We start from the raw sequence: 24273 nt of genomic DNA, 5'->3' as shown, positions 1-24273 counted from the left end.
AAATCGCAGACATGGTCTCCTTGTGTCTGACGTGAAATTCAACTGTCCTTTAAAAAACAAGCCTATAGCCGAGGAAAAAAAGAGAGAGAGAAAGAGAGAGAGAAAGAGAGAGAGAGGGAGGGAGGGCGAGAGAGAGGGAGAGAGAGAGAGAGAAGTCTGCAATAAAACAATTCTCAGGAAGCAAGAAGCCACGCCGAGGGCTGGATTATTGTAAGTAGCGGGGGCTTCCCAATTCCTAGCGTGTCTATATGTCCATGTAAATTTATTGTTTGTTATTAATGTTATTGTCGTAAAATGTGACAAATAGCCGTCTTCATTTCCTCCCATTTCTCTTCACATGGTGGTATGTGTGTTTATACCCATCGAGGCATTTCATTGATATTTTTAGGAATATTCCTCTCGCTCGCTCTCTCTCTCCTCACAACCTCTTTTTTCCCCCTTTCTTGATTTATTACAATAAGCATGTCAGCAGCACTGCGGCTGCCATTGTGTGTGTGTTTGTGAGAGAGTTGTGTTGTTTATGGCGGTGTCCAAGATAAATCATTTCTCAAGTGAAAATGATGTGGAAGCGATGATATTTTAGAGCGGGGATCGTTCTCTCTACTCCACTCCCTGGAGTTGATTATTTCAGACGATTTACAGTAATAGATCAGCAGCTAATATGAAGGCTCTATAGCTGGGGGTCTTAAATTACAGCATCTGTGATTACCAATTAAGGAGAGATTTGTATAAATTTGGTAAACCGGGAACGCCTCATTGGCATATAAACCTAGTAAAAGACCACGACCTTAATATAAAAATTACAGCTCGGAGTTTTGTATCGCAGCATCCCTTAACCAGACATAACTCATTTTTCACCAATTCTCCCCACCCCTGCTCCCAAGAACGAGAATGCCTCATTGGAATCACAACACAGGTTGATGGCTTTTCTTTTAAAAGACAGTGCGTGGCTGAGTCCCGTTGTAAACCGACTGAACAGAAAAGCAAATAACTAACCACATTTCGGATTCAAAATTAAATTGTTGTGGGAGTGCAAAAAATGTACTGTTTGGCTTTTAAGTAGGGACAATACTTGATCACAGGAGAGGAAGAAGTTACTTTGCCAATGGAGGGCTGAACAATAGGTGAGGCTGCCTGTGTTCCCAAAGTCCAGTAGGTAGATTCAGGTCCTGGGACAATGGTCTGGGCATTCTTCAGCAGTCTGATCGTTTCGAGGCTCTGTCCCCATCAAAGCATGATCATAAAAAAGAAATGAATTATTCCGAATTTTATTTTGTTAGGATGTTTGTACAAAGGGGAAAACTTGAAGCTAAAATTGTCTGACTTTGCTATGGCTGGTAGGTAGGTAGGTAAGTAAGTAAGTATGTAGACAGACAGACAGACAGATAGGTAAATAGATAGATAGATAGATAGATAGATAGATAGATAGATAGATAGATAGATAGATAGATAGATAGATAGATAGATAGATGTTCCTCTGATTAAAGTTTGGAAAGTTTAGGTAACAAAGCATGGTGTAAGGGCCTGCTAGCATTTACACGGAAGCAACTCAGGAGGATCCTGAAAGTCAGTGGAGTTACACTGATGTAAAGCTGATGTAACTGAGAGCAGAATTTGGCCCTCTGGTCTTAAGAAACTAAGAGAGCCTTGAGAGCTGTGGGCTCTTTGCAGAAGCTCGACTGTGAAAAGCAGAGGGGAAAGCTAGTCGAGAAAGCCCTTCCAGCCCACGGAGGGAAGGCAGGCAAACTTCAACGCTTAGAGTCATCTCTTCAAGAGCGGCTTTGATGGCAAGGGTAGACCTGTTCCAAACGCATGCGGGCACAGGGGGAGCAAATGCCCCCTTGGCAGCTCCTGGAAGATCAGGACTCAGCTCCTCCTGAATTTCCTACATAAAACTTGACCAAGTTGGTGGGGCGCTGAAAGGAAGGGAGGAAGTGGGAGATGTCACTTTTAAACATTTTTACAAGCCAAAACACGCGAGGGGTCAATAAAACTGACAACAGGCGCGGAGATTAAATGGTCGCGCCAGATTCTCCCGTGTGAATCCTCCGCACTTCTTCACTTCCTCTCCCTTCTCGCCCTCCCGGCTCACCCCAGCCGGGGACGCAGCTATTTAACGCTGTCGGATAGTGTAAACCTTTATGTAGCAAAACGTGCTCAGCTCGGTGACTTTCATTAAATATTAAGGGAGATCCAGGGACGGCAAAGAAGCCAGAAATGCAGCATCCTTCTTTGTCAAGCTCTTATGCCTTCAGATCCTTGGCTTCACAGTGATGTTGCCCACTTATTTTTTCAGGGAGGAGGGGAAGGAGTGGGTCTAGCTCAATAGCCGGCGTCTTTGGATGCGGTTCCCGGCGCCTTTGTGTGAATGCCTGCCTTAAAGAAGTCAGATGTCAGCGGTAACGAGAGCCCGCTGAATAGCTCCATGTGGCATTTTTTTTTTTTTGCCTCTTGGCTGACGATGAGTCGCCTTTTCTCCTCACTTCCCCTCCAGAGCCATTAGAGACGTCCCATACTTTATGTACATAGGCACACACACGCACACCTTTCCTGAAGCCTTTGGGTTTCATTTGGGGCGAGGATGGTTGGGAGCCCCCTTTTCAGGTGACACTTCGTTTTGTCTCTCCACCTGGTTTCTCTAGAGAAGGACACCAGGTTGTGACGGATGGGATGTAGAGATTGGCTTGGGGATCAAGCCCTGCAGCAGAATCTAAGCTGCTGAGGAAGGAGCCAGGATGGGAGATCGGTTTAGGTCTCGATGACTTCTCAGCATCAAGTCCAAGGCTTGGCAAATCCCCCCTCCCCAGCCCCTGCTTCTCGGCTTCCACTGGAAGTTGAAGCTATTAAAACACGTTGATACATCCCCTACCTGTAACCTCCGGCAATAGGGTCTGGGTTTTGTGTGGGTTTTTTGCCCCCCTGTTCTTGGCGATGTTAGCGAATATTTAACCTCGGATGACGTAACACAAGGAAAAGGGGTTGTTTCGTTCAGATTTGGGCAGCCCGAGGCTTTCTCATTGTTTCCTTTAGCTGAGACCGCGAGGGGCTGGGACATCCTTTCCCCTGCAGACAATAGCACCCATCTCCCCAGCCTTGCTCGTGGTAACTTCCCAAAATCTCCGCTCTCCGGATCATTATGGCTGGAACAGCCCTCCAGTCCTACCAACAACCACGTATTTCCCCATTTGCCTTCATGAACGGGTTATTTATCGATCAGGTAATATAATAACTTTGCAGCCTGAGTCCTTTCGCACCAGCTAGAAATAATGTGCAAATCGTTATTATTATTATTAGTTTTTCCCTGGATGTATCTCTTTATCAACTGGCTCAGGTACTAGAGGGCTGCAAGATTGTGCCTTGTGTTATGGTCATAAATGATCTGAATAATATTCAAGATATTTGATGAGATATTGATCTCTCTGCTTAAGAAAACCTAGCTCTGGCCACTATTGTTTTATTAATTGCTTTGCAATAAGCCTTTCTTTCTTGTCTCTCACATTTCCAGAAGGTTTTGATCTGTCAACCTTAAGAATCAGTGTTTATCCCACACGGTTTGCAAAGAATGCCCCTGCCTTTCTCCCTCTCCCCCTCTCACTCAAACGCGTATACCGTATCTTTCCCAAAGAGGAAGCTATTAAGCTAGTAAATATAAGTCAACATCACCTTAGTTCATAATTTATTGCAGGCTGTGAGAGAGAGTTATTTAAGATCAAAGAAATATAGTAGGGGAGACCCTTTGGAGTTGCAAGGCGAGGAGACCAGCAGCAGCGCCAGGCGATGCTGGAAGACAATGCACAAACCTGTAGATCTGAACACGCGGGCTCAGTAGGAGAGCAAGTAATTCTGGTGACCACTCAGCTAGGAGCAATGCCCAGGCACTGCTCACCCCTGCCGACCCATAGCCGATTAAAACAGGTACCAGTAAGAGATACTGCCTTTATTCCGACAGATTATACACAGGCGTATACATGTGTATAGATACTTACATATGTATCTATACACACACGCACACACCTATGTATATATATTTCAAAGGGAGCGAAATCATAACCTCGTTAGAAATACATGGCCGGAGTTTGGGAAAGGAATTAACGTTTGCACAGAAAAACCGCATTACATTGGTTCCGTTATTTTAACAAATCTCATCAGGGGAAACACAGGCAGAACAAATTCACGCCCCAACCAAATCACTGCTATAGAGGCCTTCAGGACTGCAAAGGACTATAGCGGGAGCCGAGGCAGATCTACTGCTGCAGAAAGAAAGGAGCTTCCCCCCCCACACACACACACCTTTTTTTTCCAGCCAGGACAAAAGGAAAGGAGTGCTTGTTGCTTTTCTGTGAAATAGGCCAAAGTTGGAAAGAATGACGTCTCCTTTGAAGTTTATTTGTTGGGGGGAGGGGAGACGGGTGTAAAACCACATTTCAACACTCGATTGCCACTGACCAAATCAGAAGCTATTTCAGAAAAGCAAAGCCATAAATCAGAAGCGATGTTCAGGTTGGGTTGTTCTTCTCCCACCCCCCAAGATAGGGGAAGGGGGTGGGGAGGATTCTCACTCCATAATATTTCATCTTTATTTTTGTAGGTTAAATTCAACCAAAAATCTGCTTGCATGCTATGAGCAAAGGCACTGCGAGGTCAGAGAGAGCACTAAGTGCTTAGGGGCAGGTTTCTCCAGATTTCCACCATGGCATCTTTGGGGGTGTCCAGCGTCCCCCTTTAAGCCCCGAAGGAGGTGGTGGAAGATGAAATACCCCGAGGTCTGTTATTTGGTGAAAATCAACCCGGCTCCTTTGCCCTCCTCCATCCACGCAACACGTCCATTCATCCCCGCAACACGTCCACTTTCAGTGCTACCCAAAAGCAGCCCCACCACCTATGGCAGTCAATGGCAATCTTCCCCAAAACAATTCTCCCATTCACCCCGCATTCAGGAGAGTTTCTCCTATTTCTTCTGCCGACCCAAGTTCTGGCAAACTTCACCCCTTTCCTCATCTCCATACATATGCCCCGTTTGCAACTTCAGGGCAACTCCATTTACTGGATGCTAAATGCAGCCTTGGGGCTGGGGCTGCTGCAACTTTTCCACCTCTTACCTCTGTGATTAGACACAAAAGTCAGCCATGTTAATTGCAATATACATATATTTTATAGGATCACATCTACGCACCCCCCAAAAAAAGAAAAGGAAAGGAAAAATGGCAGAAAGAAAGGAATCCGCTAGGTTTTGCTTAACTTTGATTTTTTTTTTTGGACGAGACATATGGAATCAATTTTGAATCCTGACATTGAAGACTGGCCAGTTCCTAGTGGCCTTTAAAAACCAGAATCCATTTGGTTCCTCTCTCTCTCCACCACCGCTTGTCACTCAGTATTAGACCCGTCTTGCAACATTTTAAGTCTTTATAAAGAGAAACAGCTTTCCATATAGATACCAGGATCTGGGACCGGGGGGGGGGATATTTTTTTTTTCAAAGGGGAAATCAAGTACGAATTATTTCCCTCCACCCCGCTCCCCAGTATCTCTGCGCTTTCTGGAAAGGGGGCTGTATTCTTGCAACACTTGAAGCTGTTTGGGAAGAAGGGTCTCTATTTTTCTTCACGTCAAGACAGTTCCGTTGGAATCCAGTGAGTCCAAAAATCAAAGCATCTTTGGGGGGGGGGGGGAAGTCCGTCCGACAAAGCTGTCATCAAGATCCACCGAGGTACAATAAAGTAGTTTCTTTTCTTCTCCTTAATTTCCTCGCTTTGGTTCAGCTCTTGCAGCGTCCGATCCGCCTCCGCTCGTTTCTTCCTGAAGTCCTTGGGAACTAAACCAGGTAAGAGGTTAAAAAAAAATAATAATGCAACTTTGCCTTTCCCTACTCTAGGAATTCCAGCGCTGCAAGATATAATTAATTGCCCCCATCGCTTTTGACAGGCTCGGGACTTCTCCATTGGTCAGCAGGAACTGGAGCTGACTTTCCCTAGTAACAAATTAAGACTGATGTCTCGGAAAACTTAGCCAGGGAAGTGGAAGATGAGCAAAAATTATCTCGCTCGGTTCCTACCCTGACGGAATCCGGGAGTTCCCTTTCAAGTCCGTGTGGAGTTCCGCGACTTTTCCCTGAGCCACATTTGTTAAAGGTTTAGCACCTCTTGCCTGCTTGAAGCAGAAACTCCAAAGGCTGCCTTGGAAAAGCAGGGTGCTAAACTGGAGAATGTATGTGATTGTGATTTATGGCCCCGAGAAGCTGTGTTTACTTGAAGCAGATCCTAATTACAAGCCTTTTCCGAGGAGCCCCCGCTCCTAAAAAATTCCCAAGCCCTGTATGTCTGTAGTGGATCCCCTCCCTCCCTCCCCAGCACGGCTTGTATTGGCCAGATGTGACTCGCACACATCTGGCTATTTACTCGGTGCTTTCGCTGGCTAATTTATTGCGCTGGGATGGGTAAGAATGAGATTCTTTAACATTTTGCCTAATGTTCAGGGTTTATTCAGAATTCCGCTTCTTAGCATCCTTTCAGATAGGGACCACGGGTTCAGATGAATCGTGGGTCCTAAAGAGGGTGCAGCCAGGCTTATGTATTTGTTTAAATGTAATTTCTGAAATGACCTTTACTTTAGGTGGGGGGTGGGTGGGGGGATTACTTTTCTTGGGGTTCCTGGTGGATAGGGGACCTGCATTTGGGGGCTAGGGAGTAAAAAGCTTTAGTGCCTCTTTTATTCAGCAGAGTTTAAGAGCATAAAGTTGATACGGGAGGCGAGAAAGCCTGATATAATTACACCTGAAAGTGATTTAAAAGAATAGATGTGCACCCTGTTCAGTGTGCCCGCTTTTTGTTTGTATCTTTGTTTAGTTGGATAATAACTTAGCTCCTGGGACAATTTGCCCCCTACATTGTATAAAAAATTGAGATAGAGATATAAGGGAAAACTTTGGAGTCAGTGTCTAATATTTCCCGAGGCATACTCGTAGATATTGGCAGCGGACGGGAGCTGTGCTCCACCAGCTTCTGGTTTTTTGCTGAAAATTGCTTTGCATTAAATTTCCTCGGCTTCGGAATTATCTTTACTCGCCTCCAGCTAAACTTGAATTTTTTTACCCAGCGCTTGATCTGTCGGCGAATGAAATCTGAGAGGAAACCGCAAGGCCCTGAGTGACCGTAATTTAATTGATTTTATCATAAATCATCAACTTCATGAAGAACCAAAGTTTTCATTGAAGTAAATTGATATTAATGGAGGCGTGTTTTTTTTTTAAATTTACCAATATATATTTATATATGTTGTTAGTGCTCCTTGCTTTCTTCTTGCCTTCTTTTCTTCAAATCCTAAAGTCTTTCTAGATGTAATTCCTTCACACCTCCTAAGGCAGACTCATTACAGTCTTTTAGGACTTTGTTTCTGGGTGCTTTCTAAAGGGATCACATCTAGAACTAGGGTAGCCTGGGTAATTTTTAATCTCTGAAAAGCCCCCCTTAGCTTTTTTGATGAGCCAACAGAAGAAAAGCGAGTTTCTTTAGAGATATCTCCTGAAGTAAGGTTTTCCCTGGACATCGGGTGTGTGGGTGTGGGTGTGCTCCGGGCTGTGTGTGCCCCTCTGTCCGTGTGTGCGCGGCTCGGTGTGTGTGCGCGTGCCTTGTGTGTAGCTACGTGCCGCAGCCCAACGTTGCAGCGGTGAGAGGGACAGATTTAGAAATCCTGGTTCTCATTTCACCCCAGTGTGAGCCTTACTTAAAGCAGGTCTAAAAATAGACATATGATCTACAGCTCCCACTTCCATCTACCTTATCCGCTACAATGAGGGCATTGAGGCTCGGTTAAACATTGCCACTCCGAGCTATTTCTCCTGTCATTAAAAATTAACTTAGAGCGGGTTATGGATCTCAGCCGCTTGATATGCTGATGAGTGTGGGAGATCAAATACCTTTACAGTAGGGCCCCGGTTTAGCCAGGGCAGCGATCCGTGCAGACGGGGACACGGGACTGGATGCTGCTCAGGGAGAAGGGCCAAACGCAAAGATGTTCCCGTTGCTTCTCGACAGCCCCTGAAGTCCACGGCTGAGATCAGCCAGCCCTGGGGAGCCCAGCTCCCCTCTCCGCCCACCCTCACTCTGCACCCACTTCAGTGCAGGTAGCACGGACCCCCCAGTCCTTGCCCCCACCCCGACTGCTTTTTCCAAGCTACTTTCTTCCTTCTCAACCCCGAGGGGACCTTGATGGTGTCCAGGAGGAGGAGAGAAGTGTCACCCCCTCTTCCTCCCCCCACCCCCCGGAACCTGGTTAGCCCCTGCGCAAGAGCAGAAGGCAGAGCCCCGTCCAAAGCAACACGCGCCCTCCTTGCAGGGGCCTAGGCGGCTGCCATAGTGCTCAGCTTGTAAATCCACTCGCTTACAGGCCGGCGCGTGGGTGAGAAAGGGCCCCCGCCCCACGGCCGGCTGGAGCGGGGGAGCAGGTTGTCAGGGGCTGGTTCAGAGGAGCGGCTCCCAGAGGCTGCGGCGGCTCAGAGCAAGGAGCCAGCAGAGAAGTCTTCCCATCCTCACGAGCTCCTTTCTCCCCCTCTTCCACAGCCGGGGCTCGGAGCTGGGTCTCTGCGAGGCTGGGGCAGTGGCGAGCGCGTGTCCAGTTTCTTTCCCTCTTCTGCTCTGAGGATTTCAGACACACACACAACACGCACATAGGCACGCATGCATGCACACGCACATGCATGCAGGCGCGCGCACACACGCACAAGACCAAAAAGAGCAAGAAAAGCTCGAGGGAAATAGCTCAGGAGATGGGAGAAAGGCAAAAGTTGAGGGCATTTAGTGCTGGGGAGGATGGGGAGGGCATGGTGAGGCGGGGGGAGAAGTTCATTTAACAATTCTGGATAAAATGGGCAAAAAAAAAAAAAGGTTGACGTCCTCCAGTCACGTGAGAGCATCATTCACGCCATTCTTTTGGCATGGAGGGGGGCATGGAGGCAGAGAGGGGATCTCTTGCCCTCTCCCAGCCCCTGTGACCAGCCGCTTCTAAAATGACTATTTGCAGCTTTCTAATACCGCTCCCCCCTCAAAAAAAAAATCAAGTAGTGAAGACTCACTTTTGGCGACCAAAGCTCTGATGGAAAAGGATATGCGTGTGTTGTGTGTGTATATGCCGGGGGGGGGGTAGGGGCTGAAAAAAAAGCCAGGAATAGTATGAGGCTGGGTGTTGTTGTTGTTGTTTTATATTTTGGAGGCAATTCAAAAGTACTTCCGCTGATTGATCATTAATCTGGTGAGTTATTACTCTTCTAAGCAAAGGTCACCGGGAGAAAGAGGTCTAATCTGTCAAAGGAAGACACCGCGCACTCGGTTCCAGTTTGATTTCTTAGCCAGGTTGGGCTTCTGTTAGGAGCTTTTTTTTTTTTTAATGAGTGTATAAATATAGTGAGGTGGGGAGGAGAGAAGCAGGGAAACCTTTTCCCGAGCTCTATAAGCCTCCCCGCCGCCCCCATGCACACCCCGCTCCTCACAATGGGCTGACTACCCTTCTCCTCCTGCTTAGGGGGGCTGGTTGGGCTCCCCAGCAAGCATGTGGACACCCGATCTGTTCCAAAAGGCTGCCGAGAGGGAATAGCGACCAGACTCCGGCAGGCTTTTATCTATATTTAAACGGGAAATGTGTCCATGAACCCCTAATATGGTGACTAATTTGAGAATACCCATAAGTCACCGCTAATCGCTTTTAATAATGATACATAATGCATGAGCCTATTGTTAGAAATTGGGGGGGGGGGGCTCGCTTTGGAAGGAAGGGGGAGAGGAGGGGTCCTGCTCCTTCATTTGAATCATAATCACCCCCAAATCCAGGATGCGTTGGGGGGCTCCCCTTTCTGCTGGTTTCCCTGGAAAATCTGCTCAGATCCTTGCTATATTTTATTTCCGTTTTGCTTCCATCTCTCCCTGCCTCGTGTAATTCACTCCCAAGAACTGCTACTTTCCGCCTATCTCCACCTCCTTTTGTTCAGCCCCCTCTTTTTTTCCCCAAGACCAAATGGGGGTGGAACTTTTATAGAGACATATTTCGTTTGCTGGGTTCATACCACATAAAGGGTTGGCTTTAAAAAAATCCTTATTTATAATCTACAGAGGGAATTAAATACCCAAGCTACTCGGGTAAGGCTGTGATGTAAGTGGAATATTGCCAATGTTGTGTATTAAGTGTGTGCGCGTATAATAATAATGATAATAATAAAAAATTATAGCTATGGGCCTCAGACTAGAGAGAGGGGTCAGGGAAGACTCAGTATGTGATTTATGTTCAGGGATTGTTGTCACAAGCAGAGTAGGGGTGTGAGGGGAACATTTTTATTCGAGATTAATAACATCAACATCCAGAACGGAAACAAGATTATTAAAGCGACGGAATGTTTCCCAAAACGAAAATATTTTTAAATGAGATTTCCCCCCTCTTTCTTTTTTTCTGAACCAAATCGTGCCAAAGTTTCCGGGATAAATCTCTATGTAGCTTTCAAAATGTTTGTGTTGGTATCCTTTAATTCTTTTGATACAATAACCTTTGTGTGTGACTGTTGTCTACCTATCGTATAAGACTTTTTTTTTTTTAAATGAGGATCATTCCATATTGGTGGCATATTGGATAAAGGGGGAAAGCTGTGCTGTGAATACTTGAGATTTCGTTGCTTTCCATTAAAAATCGCCTGGCAATTTCCCTACTGCTTTATTCTTGCCCTATCTAGAACTAATTAACTGGATACCTTTCCTTTTTAAAATGCATGTAACACAGGAATGGCCAACTGAGTATAACCAAGCTAACAAAAGAGGTAATAACTGAATCAGTTTTTTTTAATTCATACCAGAATTCACCAACCCCAAAACAGTTTACATTTCAAAGCAGACAATTTCTATTGATAACGATTCCAGCTCCCGCCTTGAAAAAACACCATTGATCAAAGATTTCCTCCAACATTGGCTTCCCCTGAAGAAGCTGCAACGAAATGTGCATACACGTGTATTAAATTGAAACAACAAAGCTTGCTAACATAACCTCAACTCTCCTCTTTAATGGTAGCTCTGATCCTGCATACATACATACATGCGTGTGTGTATGTGTGCGTGTGCATATATATGTACACACACATATGTCATAGCTGTATCATATAACATATATATACACACATATATATACACATACACACACGTACATACACACACATATATTACAACTTTCTGAAAGTATGAACATCTCTGCTAAAAGCTTGCCTGGGCTACCTGGGTGAGAGCTCATCTCAGCTAGAGTGAATGACTTGGTTTGGGTACATAAAAAGGGATTTTTTTCTATGTCCAGGCAAGGAGTTCTCAGTCTAGGGAGTTTGATTGTCCATTCTGCTGAGACCAAAGTTTCTCCATTTTATTTTTTTTTATTTTTTTATTTTTTTGCAGTTCCCTTTCTTTCTCAGACTCCTTCTCTGCCTCACATCTGCTGGACCAGACAACCGAGAATTGGTGAGTTGCATTAAATATCCTACTTGGTCATTAAAATATATAGATATTTAAACTAAGAACCTGACAGCTCTTCACGACACTCCATCGTACGTTTCCATCAGTCTTAGAAAGAACAATATGGCCCTTACTTTTCAGCTAAGTGTTTTCCCTTTTGTTGCTGGCCTTTCATAAAACTTTGCAGGTTCTCCTTAGAAGTTTGGGTGGGCACCTTAAGTGGAAAATATTTCCTGCCTTCCCTTGAAAGGGAAGTCGAGAATAATCAGGACTGCAAAATGTGATGCAGACCTTGCGGTGAATCTAACAGAGCTACTTTTAAAAGCAAAGCAACCTGTCTTCCAAAGCCTGGTCGGAAACGCAATATGGACCCAAATAACCCCTTGCAGGAAATTCAATTTAGAGAAATGTATTCATCTTCTCTGTTATGGTGGGTTCCCCGCCCTACAATAACCCAAAGTTTGTACTGCAGAAGAGTTATTTTCAGAATCCGTGGCACTGCTGACATTCCAGATACTCGATCATAAGCCACTGAGGTCTGTGAGGACTCTAATGAGTAGTTTTATTTATAGGGGTCTTTAAAAAAAATAATGGTAGCCCAGGTCTTGTATTCTCCACGGCCATTCTGCAGCGCTGGTGTTCCTAAATAGGAAGTGTCTTGTAGCTGAAGATGTATGTTGTAGTGATGCATAAGAAGTCGGCTGGGAGGGGGGACACACCATATCTCAGTGGAGAGCGAGCTGGTCACTCCGTGCCAGCGTGGAAACCTCACTCGGAAAGTCCCAACAATAGGTGGAAACAAGGTATCCCTTTGGGTAGCCGACTGCCAGCACCTTGAGAGCCGCCCGCAGCCCCCGAGGCGAAACCCAGTCTTGATTGAGATTCACCTTTGTGGAGGGCCTGCTCCTCCGAAAGTCCGCCAGAGTCCTGCGAAGCTCCAGCGCCGGACACACCTTCCCAGCGAGGTCCGACCCGTCTTTGTGCTTGCGCCTTTCCTTCGCTTGCTAAATATAAGTTCCTCAGTCAGCACTTCGCCCACTTGGCCAGCATTAAAAAAAAAAAGGGGGGGGTCATTTCAAACTGGAACAATGGTAGTACTTCCAAAAGAGAGAGAGAAAATGTGCAGACACCTAAATTCTTTGCCCGCTTCTTCCTCCCACTCCTTTCGAGGCTTCTTCTGCTTCTGAACCTCCAGGAAAATGCATCTTGGAAAGTTTCTGTTTACAGCAGCAGTGTGCGCGCTCGAGGAGTCATAAATCTTGTGGGACGACAGCAGCAGCGCCTTGCATAATAATAATAATATTAATAAAAAGCCTGATTGTCCAACACCTCCCTGACTTTGCCTTTCCTAAGTGATTTCACTCCCTTCCTTCCCCCACTTTAAAAGTGCAAATGCCATACACATACAACCAGCACCACCACCCTACAGTAGATGGGGGGGGGAAGGAAGGGGGGTTGCAACCAGCCAGAGCACTTTGACACACAGACTTCATATTAAAGTAACCCAAGGCTGCAGGCTGGGAGTTGCATCAACACAAGAAATTTTTATCATCACCTTGTCCCCTTCCCCCACCACCTCACCTCTACAGCTCTCCATTCCCTATTTAAAATATATATATGGAATCGGCCCCTCTCTGCCCGGCTTATCAGACCCCCTCCTCGCCCCCCCCCCAAAAAAAAAAAGTATATTTGGGATTTGCTTCATGTTAGAGACAGGAGACAAATGCAGCTGGAGGGAGGAGGAGGAAGAAAAAAAAGATGCATCAGTTATTGAAAGGACCATGATTCCAACTGTTAAGGGGGGGCAGAGTATGACTATGTTGAAACGGTTTATTAGCATAAATTGACACCTAATTGTTAAACACGTGAATCAAAGGAAAGCTTTGCTATCTTTCTGCCTAGGCCTCTGTCCACCACGTCTGCAATTAGCATAATTTTTCACTAGTGACGCTGTTTGGAAGGCTCGTTGGCTTTGCCCAGCACTCCAAAGCAAACCTTTATTTATTTTTTTTTTAAATATCACCACTAGCTTTATTTCCACCACCGCCACCCGGGTCTCCTCGAGGCTTGTTGTGATTATTTTCATCCCAGCCCAGCATTGCCTAGTTAAGGGGTTTGTGTTCAGCTTTTCTTTCTTTCTTTTTTTTTCTCTCCCTCTCCTTCCCTTCTTCCCCTTTGCTGTGCTAAGGCAGAGGCCATTGTTATCAGTGAGAAGGGCGTACCAGCCTACAGGGCAACTAGAATCTCAGGGTTTGTCCATTCAAAGCCCTGAGCTTTTCCTACAATCTTGGAGGCTGAAAAGCATCTTGCTTTTTTTTTTTTTTTTTTCCTTCCCAAACGGAGAGAGGGAGAGAGAATTTGAGCAGCCGTAACCGAAAGCTCCACTGGCATAAATCCCCCTGTTTGGGATTTTTTTCCTCCTTTTTTTGTATCTGGATTTCTCTTTTTTCCATCTATCTATCTATCTATCTATTCCTTTAACATTTTTTAAAGGAAGGGAGTTATTCCGTGCTTATTGATTGCGTTGATGCTGGATGTGAAAATATATTATGTCTGCCTGTGCTTTGCTCGTCAGAGGCTAAGGTAAGCGAGACTCAAATAGGCTATCACTTTGTGAATGGCGGAGTATATGTCCCAATGATTTATGACCATATGACTCCAATCTCGGTTCAAGAAGAGTTCACAAGCTTTAAGCTTCCTTCCACGCAGCGACTCTTTTGCAGCCCTCATGGAGGGGCCTTTTCGCCCCTTGCTTTTCAACTGGGGGGTTCTGCTTGGGGGTGAAGATGGGTGGGGGGGAGAGGGAGATTTTAGGAATGTGTCTCTATTTTCCTGGCATATTCACCGCCAGGCAGTGGCTGAGATTTGAGGTGTTTCTGAGCATCAGCCTATTGTGAAGGGAAGCGTTGAGAGCTATTCTTCTTTTTTTCCCCCCCTTTCATTTTTAACACTAAAATCGGGTCTATTCCTCCTTTGGCTGTGGCTGTGAGAGCTACCTTCGGCGGGGGAGGGGAGGGAAGTGCTGCTCTTCTTCATAAACAGAGTCAGGTTGTGAATTTAGGATTTCCAACATGGAGGGATCGCTTTAAATCTGCCTTAGATGTCTTTTCTTTTCTTTTCTTTTTTCCTTTTTTTTCAACCCCCTGTTTTTTCCACGGACCCTGTCCCTGGATACCCTCCCCTCCTCCTCTCCCTTCTCGAGATTTCCTCATATATATATATATAAAATATATGTATATATGTGTGTGTGTGTATATATATGTGTGTGTGTGTATATATATATATATATATATAAAAATTTTATTTATTCCAATCGCCTCTGAACCCGAGCAGTAAAAGTTCCCAGGCGCAGAGTTCTGCCTTTAATGTTGTTATCCTTCAAAAAGTGAAACTTCCAGCCTCGGGAAAGCTCCTGGCGCGGATCCTGCTCCGGTTAATTGGAACACGATATAATCTAATATTTATTATTCTGGCTGAGGTTTTTTTTAAACAATTCCTTGGAGTAAATAATTAGGATTCCGCCCGTCTTCGGCGAAGATAAATGACCGGCATTTGTGACGCGTTGAGAGATGAGATACAAAAGCGAACCTCTTCAGTGGAAGCCACAAGGCAGCAGGCTTCGCTTTGGGACGAAGGGGGCCGTAAATTTATTTTATGAACTTTTGTTTGAAAATCATCGCTATTATTTTTAGCTGCTTTTCATAAAGACTCTCAGGGTCTTGATTTTTTTTTTTTTTGAAAGGAAACCAATGCCAGATAAGAAGGCCTCAAAGAGGTTCCCACCTCTCTGCTCTTCTAGTCAATTTAAGCAAACCTATTCATAATACAGACACTGCTGTTTGCTAATTAATTCACGGCTCTTCGGCTCTGGTCGTGGATGATCCTTTTTATTAAAATATATTCCACGCGGATAAAATAAAAACCAAGGTCTCCCACCAATAATTCTCAGGGGAAATGATTGCAACCTTTATGTGATGGAAAACAAAAAAAGAATCATAGGAGATCTCTGCCGAAGATACCGAGGTTTGGGGATATATAAAGGGTAGAGGCTAAATCAAACCTGTGTGTGAGTACATTAGCTGTGGCTAGAAGTGTATGGTGGGGGTTAGTCTGCTATGTCACAAACACACATGAGTCAGGAAGACAAAATCAGTGGATCATTTATTGTCAGTCAGTGCCTTCTCTTCAACCTTTAATGCTGGGAAAGATGGCAATAGATTGTATTTGCCCCCAAACTCTCCAAGACTGCTCCTGTTCAAATCAAATAGCCAAAGACACTTTTAAAAAACCCAAACAAGACAAGACAAAACAAAACAGAACAACCCCCCCAAGCCCCATAGCAGGCTCATCAGAGAATTTACCGGCTTTTGAAAATGTGTGTGCTGCTTGGTTGTCTTCACACATTAATTTATTTTCCGGTAAAGGAGACAGGGTCTGTTCTTTTTGCTTATTATTTTGGTCTTCTTCTTCTTCTTGTGTGAAGAAAGTTTATGTTTGAATAGAGAAGAGGGGGACAAAATAAGAACGGTAGTTTTCCGGGGTTTTTTGGGTTTTTTTTAGAAGTTCTGGGCTTGGATTGGAAAGAAAACCAAAACAGAAAAGAAGGAAAAATGAGGCAAAGTCAAAGGGATACAAGGCAAGACCAAATGGCCTGGTGACACATTTGTCTTGAAAAGAAAAACAACAACAACATCAATGAAACCGGTTTTGGAATCAAATCTTTTCAATCGCAGTCCCAGAGACAAGACTCCAGTTGGGGGTGGGGGGTGCGGGGCAGGAGGGGGCAAGTTTCCTAAATACAACCTGTGCTGCAACATGTAAAATAGCAGGCCAAGGAAGGGGGGTGCGGGGGTGGAGACCAGTTTGAATGTGCGCTCCCAGGACCTGCTTAAAGTGTTTGCACAGAAATCTAGAGACATTATGAGCCCCTGTGTAAACAGCAAAGCGAGCCAACTGTGTCAGGAGACAGTTACCTGGAGAAAACATATTGACTATTTGCTGTTTTCAGTTTAAAAGGAAACATCCCGGGTAGCCAGAAGAACTTTACAGTGTCTGGGCCTCTAGATGGGAGATTCTAGTTGAATAACGTCCTCCTTTCTTTTTACTTTTGGGAACTGCTGGTTGGAGTGTGATGGGGAAGGCAGGAGTGCCTGCTCCCGGCCTGGTTGCAGTCCTTCCCGGTGTATTCTTGCCCTCCCGTGAATGAGTGTGTGTTTATATATGTGTCTGTGTGCATATATGCCTATGAATTCACGTGTGGAGCATGGAGCACGCTGACACCTACCCAGGGCAATGTTTGGAAGAAAAATGTGCTGATTTAAAAAAAAAACACAACACACGAACAAAACTTTTGTGCTGAAATATCTGAGTAGTCTAAAGCCAGGAGGAATCTGCTCCAAGCATCTGTTAGCTCTGTTCTGTAGGAACCTATTCATGTCATGTGCTTTTCACTACCTAAGATGGATTCATAGCCAGGCCACTATTATTGTGTGTTTCTTCTAACCTTTCAGGTCAGCTTCCAATAGACAACTGGAAACGGACTGTCACGTGACCTTGGGGTGCCAATGTTCTTCCATAGGGGTGTCAAGACCCTGGTAGTCAGTAAAAATATTTTTGGGGAAGCCCAGAGATGCAGAAAACAACATACTACGACAGCTCGACGCTCTTTGGGGGCTACACCTACCAGGGGGCCAATGGGTTTGGTTATGATGGTCCTCAACAGCCTTTCCAGCCTTCTTCTCACGTGGAGAATGACTACCAGAGGTCTGCCTGCTCCCTGCAGTCTCTTGGCAACGCTGCCCCTCATGCGAAAAGTAAAGACCTGAATGGAAGCTGCATGCGGCCAAGTTTGCCCCAGGAACATCACCAGCCTCCACCTGTCTCACCACCCCCAAACTCTGTCACCAACAGCAACAGTAGCAACAGCAATAACCAGTCCGGGAGCAGTAAAACTGCCCCCAGCAAATCAAGTCTCAGTGCAAATGCAAGTCTCACCAAACAGATTTTCCCCTGGATGAAAGAATCGAGGCAAAACTCCAAACAGAAAAACACCTCCCCTAGCACAGGTATAAGTTCTGCTTGTGTCACCACCCATTGCCCTGGGCAGTGAGGTAGAGGACCTACAGGCCACAGGCTCTTGTCCCAGGGTGGGATAAATAAAAGCCGAAAAGATTTCCACCGAGGTGTCAGGAGCCAGCCCCTTCCGCCTCTCCTTGGACAAAGCTCCCAGTGCTTCCACTGGGCTCGTGGGCTGGGGAAAGTGGATTTGGCCTCTGGTGAAGAGGTAGAGATGTGCACTTGAACTGTTCCTGGGACTGGAGTGAAATGCAACGATTAGACATGGATAAAGATGGCTGAAGTCTTGAAGGCCTGCAGAGGCTCATGAATGAACGCGTGTGCTTGTTACATCATATTTAGGCATACCCACGCAATTCCATAATATGTATGTATGTATGTATCTGCCTGCCTACCTACCTACCTAATCTGCTACACATTGATAGCTATGATGCCAACTACCTCTATCTGACCGTATGCAATTACGTAGCTAGGTAGGTAGATCATACTTCTAGCTAGGGAATTGCCATGTAGAATAGTCTGACACAGCTGCCCATACATAGTTACATGCAGACCTGCCTCTGTGTACTACAGGCGTTGCTAATATCACGCGGGTGTTATATGGATGCCCTGTAGAGCACTTGCAGAGGTGCACGTGCAATTCAGAGGCAAACAGAGGCGTGTAGCTACGTGTGTGGGTGAGACCACACTCTTCCATGGCTCCCAGCCCTGTGTGTCTATGTAACGTGCCTGCCCCTGCGACCAACACCGCCACCCTGGAGGCGCCGGGGTTGGCCTTCATTTATTATTCCGCTCCTGCCCCCTCCTCCCACCCCCTGCCAAATATTATTTTCTCCAAAATTATCTGTTGAAAATAATCGACTCCTCAATAACTGGCCCTGGAATCCTTTTCTGCATGACATGATCAAATTTTCATAAACCAGGGGCAGCTTTGGAGAACAGAACTCTTAATAAATGACATGATTATAGAGTGCAGGCTAATGTGCAAGGGGGGGGGGAGGTCGAAGTCCTCTCGCCTGCTCCAGGATTTATTAAGAAGCGATGCATTCAATTTCTGCATGTAAGTAATTATCTTTTATTTCATTTCGGCCGGCAGAAAGCTGCAGCGGCGAGAAAAGCCCTCCGGGATCTTCCGCTTCCAAGCGAGCCCGCACGGCCTACACCAGCGCCCAGCTGGTGGAGCTGGAGAAGGAATTCCACTTCAACCGCTACCTGTGCAGGCCCCGCAGGGTGGAGATGGCCAACTTGCTCAACCTCAGCGAGAGGCAGATCAAGATCTGGTTCCAGAACCGGCGGATGAAGTACAAAAAGGATCAGAAGTCCAAGGGCATGGGGTCCTCCTCCGGGGGACCCTCCCCCACGGGCAGCCCCCCCCAGCCCATGCAGTCCTCCGCCGGGTTTCTGAATACCTTACACACCATGCCTAGTAACTACGACGCCCCATCTCCGCCTTCCTTCAACAAGCCCCACCAGAATGCCTATGCCATGTCGACTAACTACCAAAACCCCATCAAAGGGTGCCCCTCGCAACAGAAGTACGCCAACACGGCGCCCGAGTACGACCCGCACGTGTTACAGGGTAACGGGGGCAGCTATGGGACCCCCAGCATGCAGGGCAGCCCCGTGTACGTGGGGGGCAACTACGTGGATTCTATGGCCGCCTCCGGCCCCTCCCTGTACGGCCTCAATCACCTGCCGCACCACCAGTCTGCCAGCATGGACTACAGCGCAGCTCCGCAGATGCCCCCCAGCCAGCACCACGGACCGTGCGAGACCCACCCCACCTACACAGACCTTTCCACGCACCACTCCTCTTCTCAGGGCAGAATACAAGAGGCGCCGAAACTCACCCACCTGTGATGGGGGTGGGAGGGCAGAGCAGACGCGTGGAGCTCTGACCCGGGGGAGGAGGGGGGAGCCAACCCGCTGTGGGATCTGATTCAGAAACATTTGTGTTGAGCCCTTAAAGCGATCCGTTTGGTGGGGCTTTTGTTCCCGGTTTTCTTAGGCGCCGCGTCTTGGGGTGGAGGGGTGGGGGGGCGGTGATAACTCAGCCCTATTTATTTGCAAGCTACCGCCCGCGGTCTCCCCGGCTGTAGAGATAGAGATAGATGCATAGCTCTCCTGATGCTTCAACACAAATGCTTTTGAACCCACACGGGGCAGTTTCCTCGACATCTGAGGAGAGAGAGAGAAATATATATATATAAAGCACCCCAAAAACAACAGCAAACACCACCACCAACAGCAGAAAGCGCGGAGAATTGCAAATAATCCTTGGACCTTGAAAATGACAAGACCCAGTGGGTTCAAGCTGTCGACTCACCAGATCTATCCAGCTGGCCCAGCGACAACAGAGATCCTTCTTCTTCTTCTTTTTTTTTTTTAAATTTAAACTGAGCCACAGAAAACTACCCCCTCTCGATCCCCTCCCCGCAAAGAGTCTTGCTTTCTCCCTTCCAGTTTAACTCCTTAGATGATGGGGATCTTTCTTTTGAGGGTTTCCTTCGATTTTGGGTTGGGTTTTTTTTGCTGAGTAACCTTCTCCCTCCCACCACCACCACCACCACCACGAGATGAAAAATATCCACACCTGCCAACCCTGGAGGACCCACTCTCTCTTCTCTTCCTGCCCGCCAACCCCCAGCCCAAAGAGGCTAAGAGTCGAGAAGGGTCTGGGACATCCATTCTTCATGCAAAGCTGCACCATTTTGTCTTTCTACAGGGAAAGTTGGCAGGTCTGAATATTATTATTTTTTTGCCCCCTCGCCTCTTGAGGCAGTGAAATCGCCCTTCGATGACACCGGGGCTTTGTTTTTGTTTTTAAGGGTTCTCGAACAAACCAACAACAAAGCAATCTTAAGACTTGGAAGTCCTACATGTTGTTCCTCCTCTTCTCTTGACTTAACGTGAAAACAGGGTATATTTGAACAAACGGTATGTCCTCCAAACGAAGCAGAAGTGAATGGATCGCGAGTATTTGCTAATGCTTTCTTGTCTGGACATCTTCGTTGCACTTAGAGTTTACATTTGAATGGGTATAAAACAACTTTGAAGGCCGTCGCGTCCAACTCAGTCGTGACGTCTTTCAATAGGTGTGTGTTCTGGTGAACATTCATATATATTTATTGGTTATAGCCAGTTTAAAATATTTTCTTTTTTTGTATAATTTATCCCCAACATTATGTATTTATATGAGAAGAAAAGAATCAAATTGTACTTTTTTAGTATTTACTTGTTATAAAGGACATTGTGTTTCCTTGTCATTGTACAACAAGCTTATTTTAGTTATTGTAATTTAGAAAGACCAGTAGTTTTATGTTACCCTCGTACTTATGAATAATGTAATTAGTTCTACTGGAGGCATGAGAGCAGAACCAGACTGTAATTGTATAGTCCTGAATTAGAAGAACTCTAGATGATTACCCCTCCCATCCCACTTCTCCTCTTTGGAGATTTTTCTTTGTTCTTCTAGTAGTTATTTTATTTCCTTGCTTAAGGGTTGTCTGTTGAACAATTCTTGAATAAACTTTCTGTTATCAATTTTATCTTGTCCTATTAGTCGGATTTAAAAGCAAAAATAAAATAAAGTAGTCAAAACGTAAGTCTAAGTCTTCCAGAGGTTCCAGACAGATACGTATGTATCTATATTCTCTTCTCCGCTGCTCAACCCCTCCGGTTATAATCCTATTTGTTTTACTTCGCAGGAGAAGCAGGTTATAAACCGTTGACACTTTCCTAGTGTACGATATTTAATTAAAAAGTTAATAGCTAGTCTCCAATTCCACCCCCCCCCCATCCCTTTGGAAGCCTGCTTTAAATTCTCTCACGCAGACTAAAGTTCACAGTCCTCTTCTGCGGTTACCAAGAGAAGGGATCACGTGTCATCCAAACTAAGCAGCCATTGGGTCTAAAATGAAAACAAAGGAAAATGATTAATCACAAAAAGGCAAAGAGTTTTCATGCAGGAATTTTAAAACTGAGGTGAAATTAAATCACTATATTAAAAAAAAAAACCCTGATGAGGGGGGAGAGATGCTGTGATAGGGTAAATTGGCAGTGACAGCTTAAGAAGAAGTGCAGCAGAAAAAACAAATAAGATAACACTGTGGATAATTTGCTTTTTATGATCCAAAGCCATAAGAAAACTTATTTTATAAGTAGTGTGGCTCAATAAAAGTTTTATGATGCTGGAACTGGATAGAAACTGTCTGTCAAACGTAGACGTTTATATTGGTGGAGCAAATAAGGGAGGAGAAATAAGGGATAAGGTCCTGGAGGCGGGAATTTTGGCTACTTCTTGCGGGTGGGAATGAAAGGGCATTGAGTATTAACCTCATTGTCATCGGAAACAGCGATTTAAATCTGTTCATTAGGACTGTGTGTCCATATATACGCACATACATGCATGCATCTAGTATACACCTGTGTATGTATAAATCTATACACGAGATACACCACAAAAACACATGCACACGGCTGAAGACCTCCAAAGAGAAATTATTTTTAGCTCTTTTTACCTTTGATTTCTTCTAATAAATGAAGTGCCAAGTTAGTAATTATAGCCCTTGTGCAATAATAAATAACAATAAAAAAGGGAATTTGTTTTCCTACCCCGGCCTGTAGCTGGGTTATGCTCATCCATGCAAGAAGCAATTTAACATTCGGTGATACTATAATTTAAAAGCATAAGAGCGTGGAAGCTTTGATTGGGATCAGATCAAATAAGAATAGTCAAGGGTTGGCTTTTTCCCCCCTCTTCTCCTGAATATAATTTTCTGGATGAGGTAGCTACGCTGAGACTGAGATCCTGGGCGCCATAGTGTTCGCTGTTGTATCCCTGAATTCTGTGAATTCATTTAAAAATAAGTGAAAGCGAAGCCAACTCAGAACCAGAGGGCCATGTCACGTTTCACCAGTCAGGTTGATATTTTGTCTCTTTTGTTCCTTCCTGTCCTTTTTCTGGGCCTTCCTGTGTTCTCGATTTTATTTCCCACTTGCTTGTAAGTAGGCTTGCTTTTGCCCAAAGAGGAAAAAAAAGTTTGCTGTTGGTCTTTAACGTTCATTAAACCTGCAAGGTATTGTTCCGCTATTTTTAGAAAAAAACAAGGATGCGTTTGCTCCTCAATTTAGAAGGCAGCTTCCTATCTGGTCAATCCATACGAAATACGGGAAAACATATTCCTTCCCCCAACAGGTTTCATGTCTGTAACTTTAGTGCTAGTGAGCAGAAATAGTTGACAGAAGCTATAAGCAGTTTCCAAGCTAGTTCAATATATTCTCTGCTACAGCAGTCTTTCTCCCAGGCTGCAGAGAATAATATTCTGGTTAAGTTTATCAGGAAGATTCAAATCAGGGAGCTTTAAAGAGAAGCATATCTTCAACATGTGTATGTTGATACCGATTCTGATCTGCCAGGGTTTTACGTATTAGTTTATTTATATATTACCTTTTCCTGATTGCTGCAGAGGTCAAATCCTAGCGATCTGAAACATTTTTTGGGGGAAATATAGTCTACCAGAACTAAGAGTCCCCACCCGGACTGTATCCATGTCTTTTTGCTGAGGTTTTATTTTCCTCCCCTTTTTTTTGCTGAGCTGCACCTCGCTTTGGCTCCAGATTTATGTGCTTCCCCTGAAATACACACCACCCACACGGATGTTTTAACTGACAAAAGTTTCTAGGCTCTCCCGCCTGCTTGAATGCAGTTTGCCAACCTTCCTTTGCTACGAGATGGGGGGAATGGAGCTAGAGCAAACAAACTGAAAACCTTCCCAAATGTCAGAATTCTTTGAGGTTATAGATTTTTTGTCTATCTTTTCCATCGTCCAACCTTTCATATTTCCCACTGCTTTCTTCGTCCGTAGGTTACAGTTTTGGCATCACTCTTTTCTTAGTAACCCCAATAAAAGCCAAAATTCCTTGGTAAAGTTAGTGAGACTGACCTGTCAGAAGGCTTTCGAGCAAAAGATTGATCGTCTCTCTCTCTCTCTGTCTTTTGGGGAGGGGGGCAGGGGTCTGTGTGAAACTGCTCACTTTTTAAAAGGAAAAAATCTTACTGGTAAATGGCCTTTAATTTTACTTATCTATTTTATAAACTATTAAAGTGGAGCTGGTTACGGGGGGGGGGGATGGGGACCGATTGCCAATAGGTCCATGACCTTAAAACAATTTTCCTCTTCAAGCAAAGTTTCAAGCCTTCTTTCAGTCTCCGGTTAGGAAGGGAGGGCTCCGCTCTATGTTTTAAAAGTAATTTAACTAGCTCGGGGAGACTTTTCGACCGTTTCCAGCTTTACTTTCTGATTTCAAAGGATTTATAATGGGCTGCTTCTCCAGCCGCCAGAAAGAAACCTCTGGATCAAGCTTTCGTACTGACCTGAACTTTCCCAGACTTGGATATTTTTTAAATCCCAACTGCAGGTTTTGTCAAGGTCCGATACTCCAGATTGTCTCATTTATTGGGTTTACACTGAGAAGAGAGCTTACATCTGCCTTAACTGGGGAAGTTCTTTGCTAGTCTTGATTTAGCCCCGTTGTCAAAACTTTCAAAAGATTAATGAGCCCGCTTCTTAATTGCTCTCGTCTCACCCATTGTGCTAATCAGCCCCTCTACGCTCAGGCAGGGAAAGAGTTAAAAAGGCAACTCCTGCCCTTCCACCCAGCCTCCTCTTCCTTCAGGCATCTCCACTTTTGCCTGGACTGTTGCAGCACACAGCTCAACATCCTTAA

At 45.2% G+C, this 24273-nt stretch overlaps 1 protein-coding gene across 5 annotated transcripts in view; it reads left to right on the top strand.

Moving 5' to 3' along the window:
* Positions 1-21092, top strand: part of HOXB3 (homeobox B3) — a 58951-nt gene extending 37859 nt beyond the window's left edge. For all 5 annotated transcript variants that reach the window (XM_090044652.1, XM_090044650.1, XM_090044653.1 and 2 more), the window contains 3 exons: positions 11413-11475; positions 16980-17534; positions 18641-21092. In XM_090044652.1, the coding sequence (XP_089900778.1) occupies positions 17099-17534; positions 18641-19404 (1200 nt within the window). In that variant the 5' untranslated portion in view covers positions 11413-11475; positions 16980-17098 and the 3' untranslated portion in view covers positions 19405-21092. The remainder of the gene's footprint in view (positions 1-11412; positions 11476-16979; positions 17535-18640) is intronic.
* Positions 21093-24273: the final 3181 nt, after the last annotated feature.

The sequence above is a fragment of the Crocodylus siamensis genome, chromosome 4 (genome assembly GCF_052110815.1).
Source record: "Crocodylus siamensis isolate JL-2025a chromosome 4, ASM5211081v1, whole genome shotgun sequence".
Lineage (NCBI taxonomy): Eukaryota > Metazoa > Chordata > Crocodylia > Crocodylidae > Crocodylus > Crocodylus siamensis.
The sequence above is the reverse complement of the archived record's forward strand: the minus strand, read 5'-3'. Positions and strand labels throughout refer to the sequence as shown.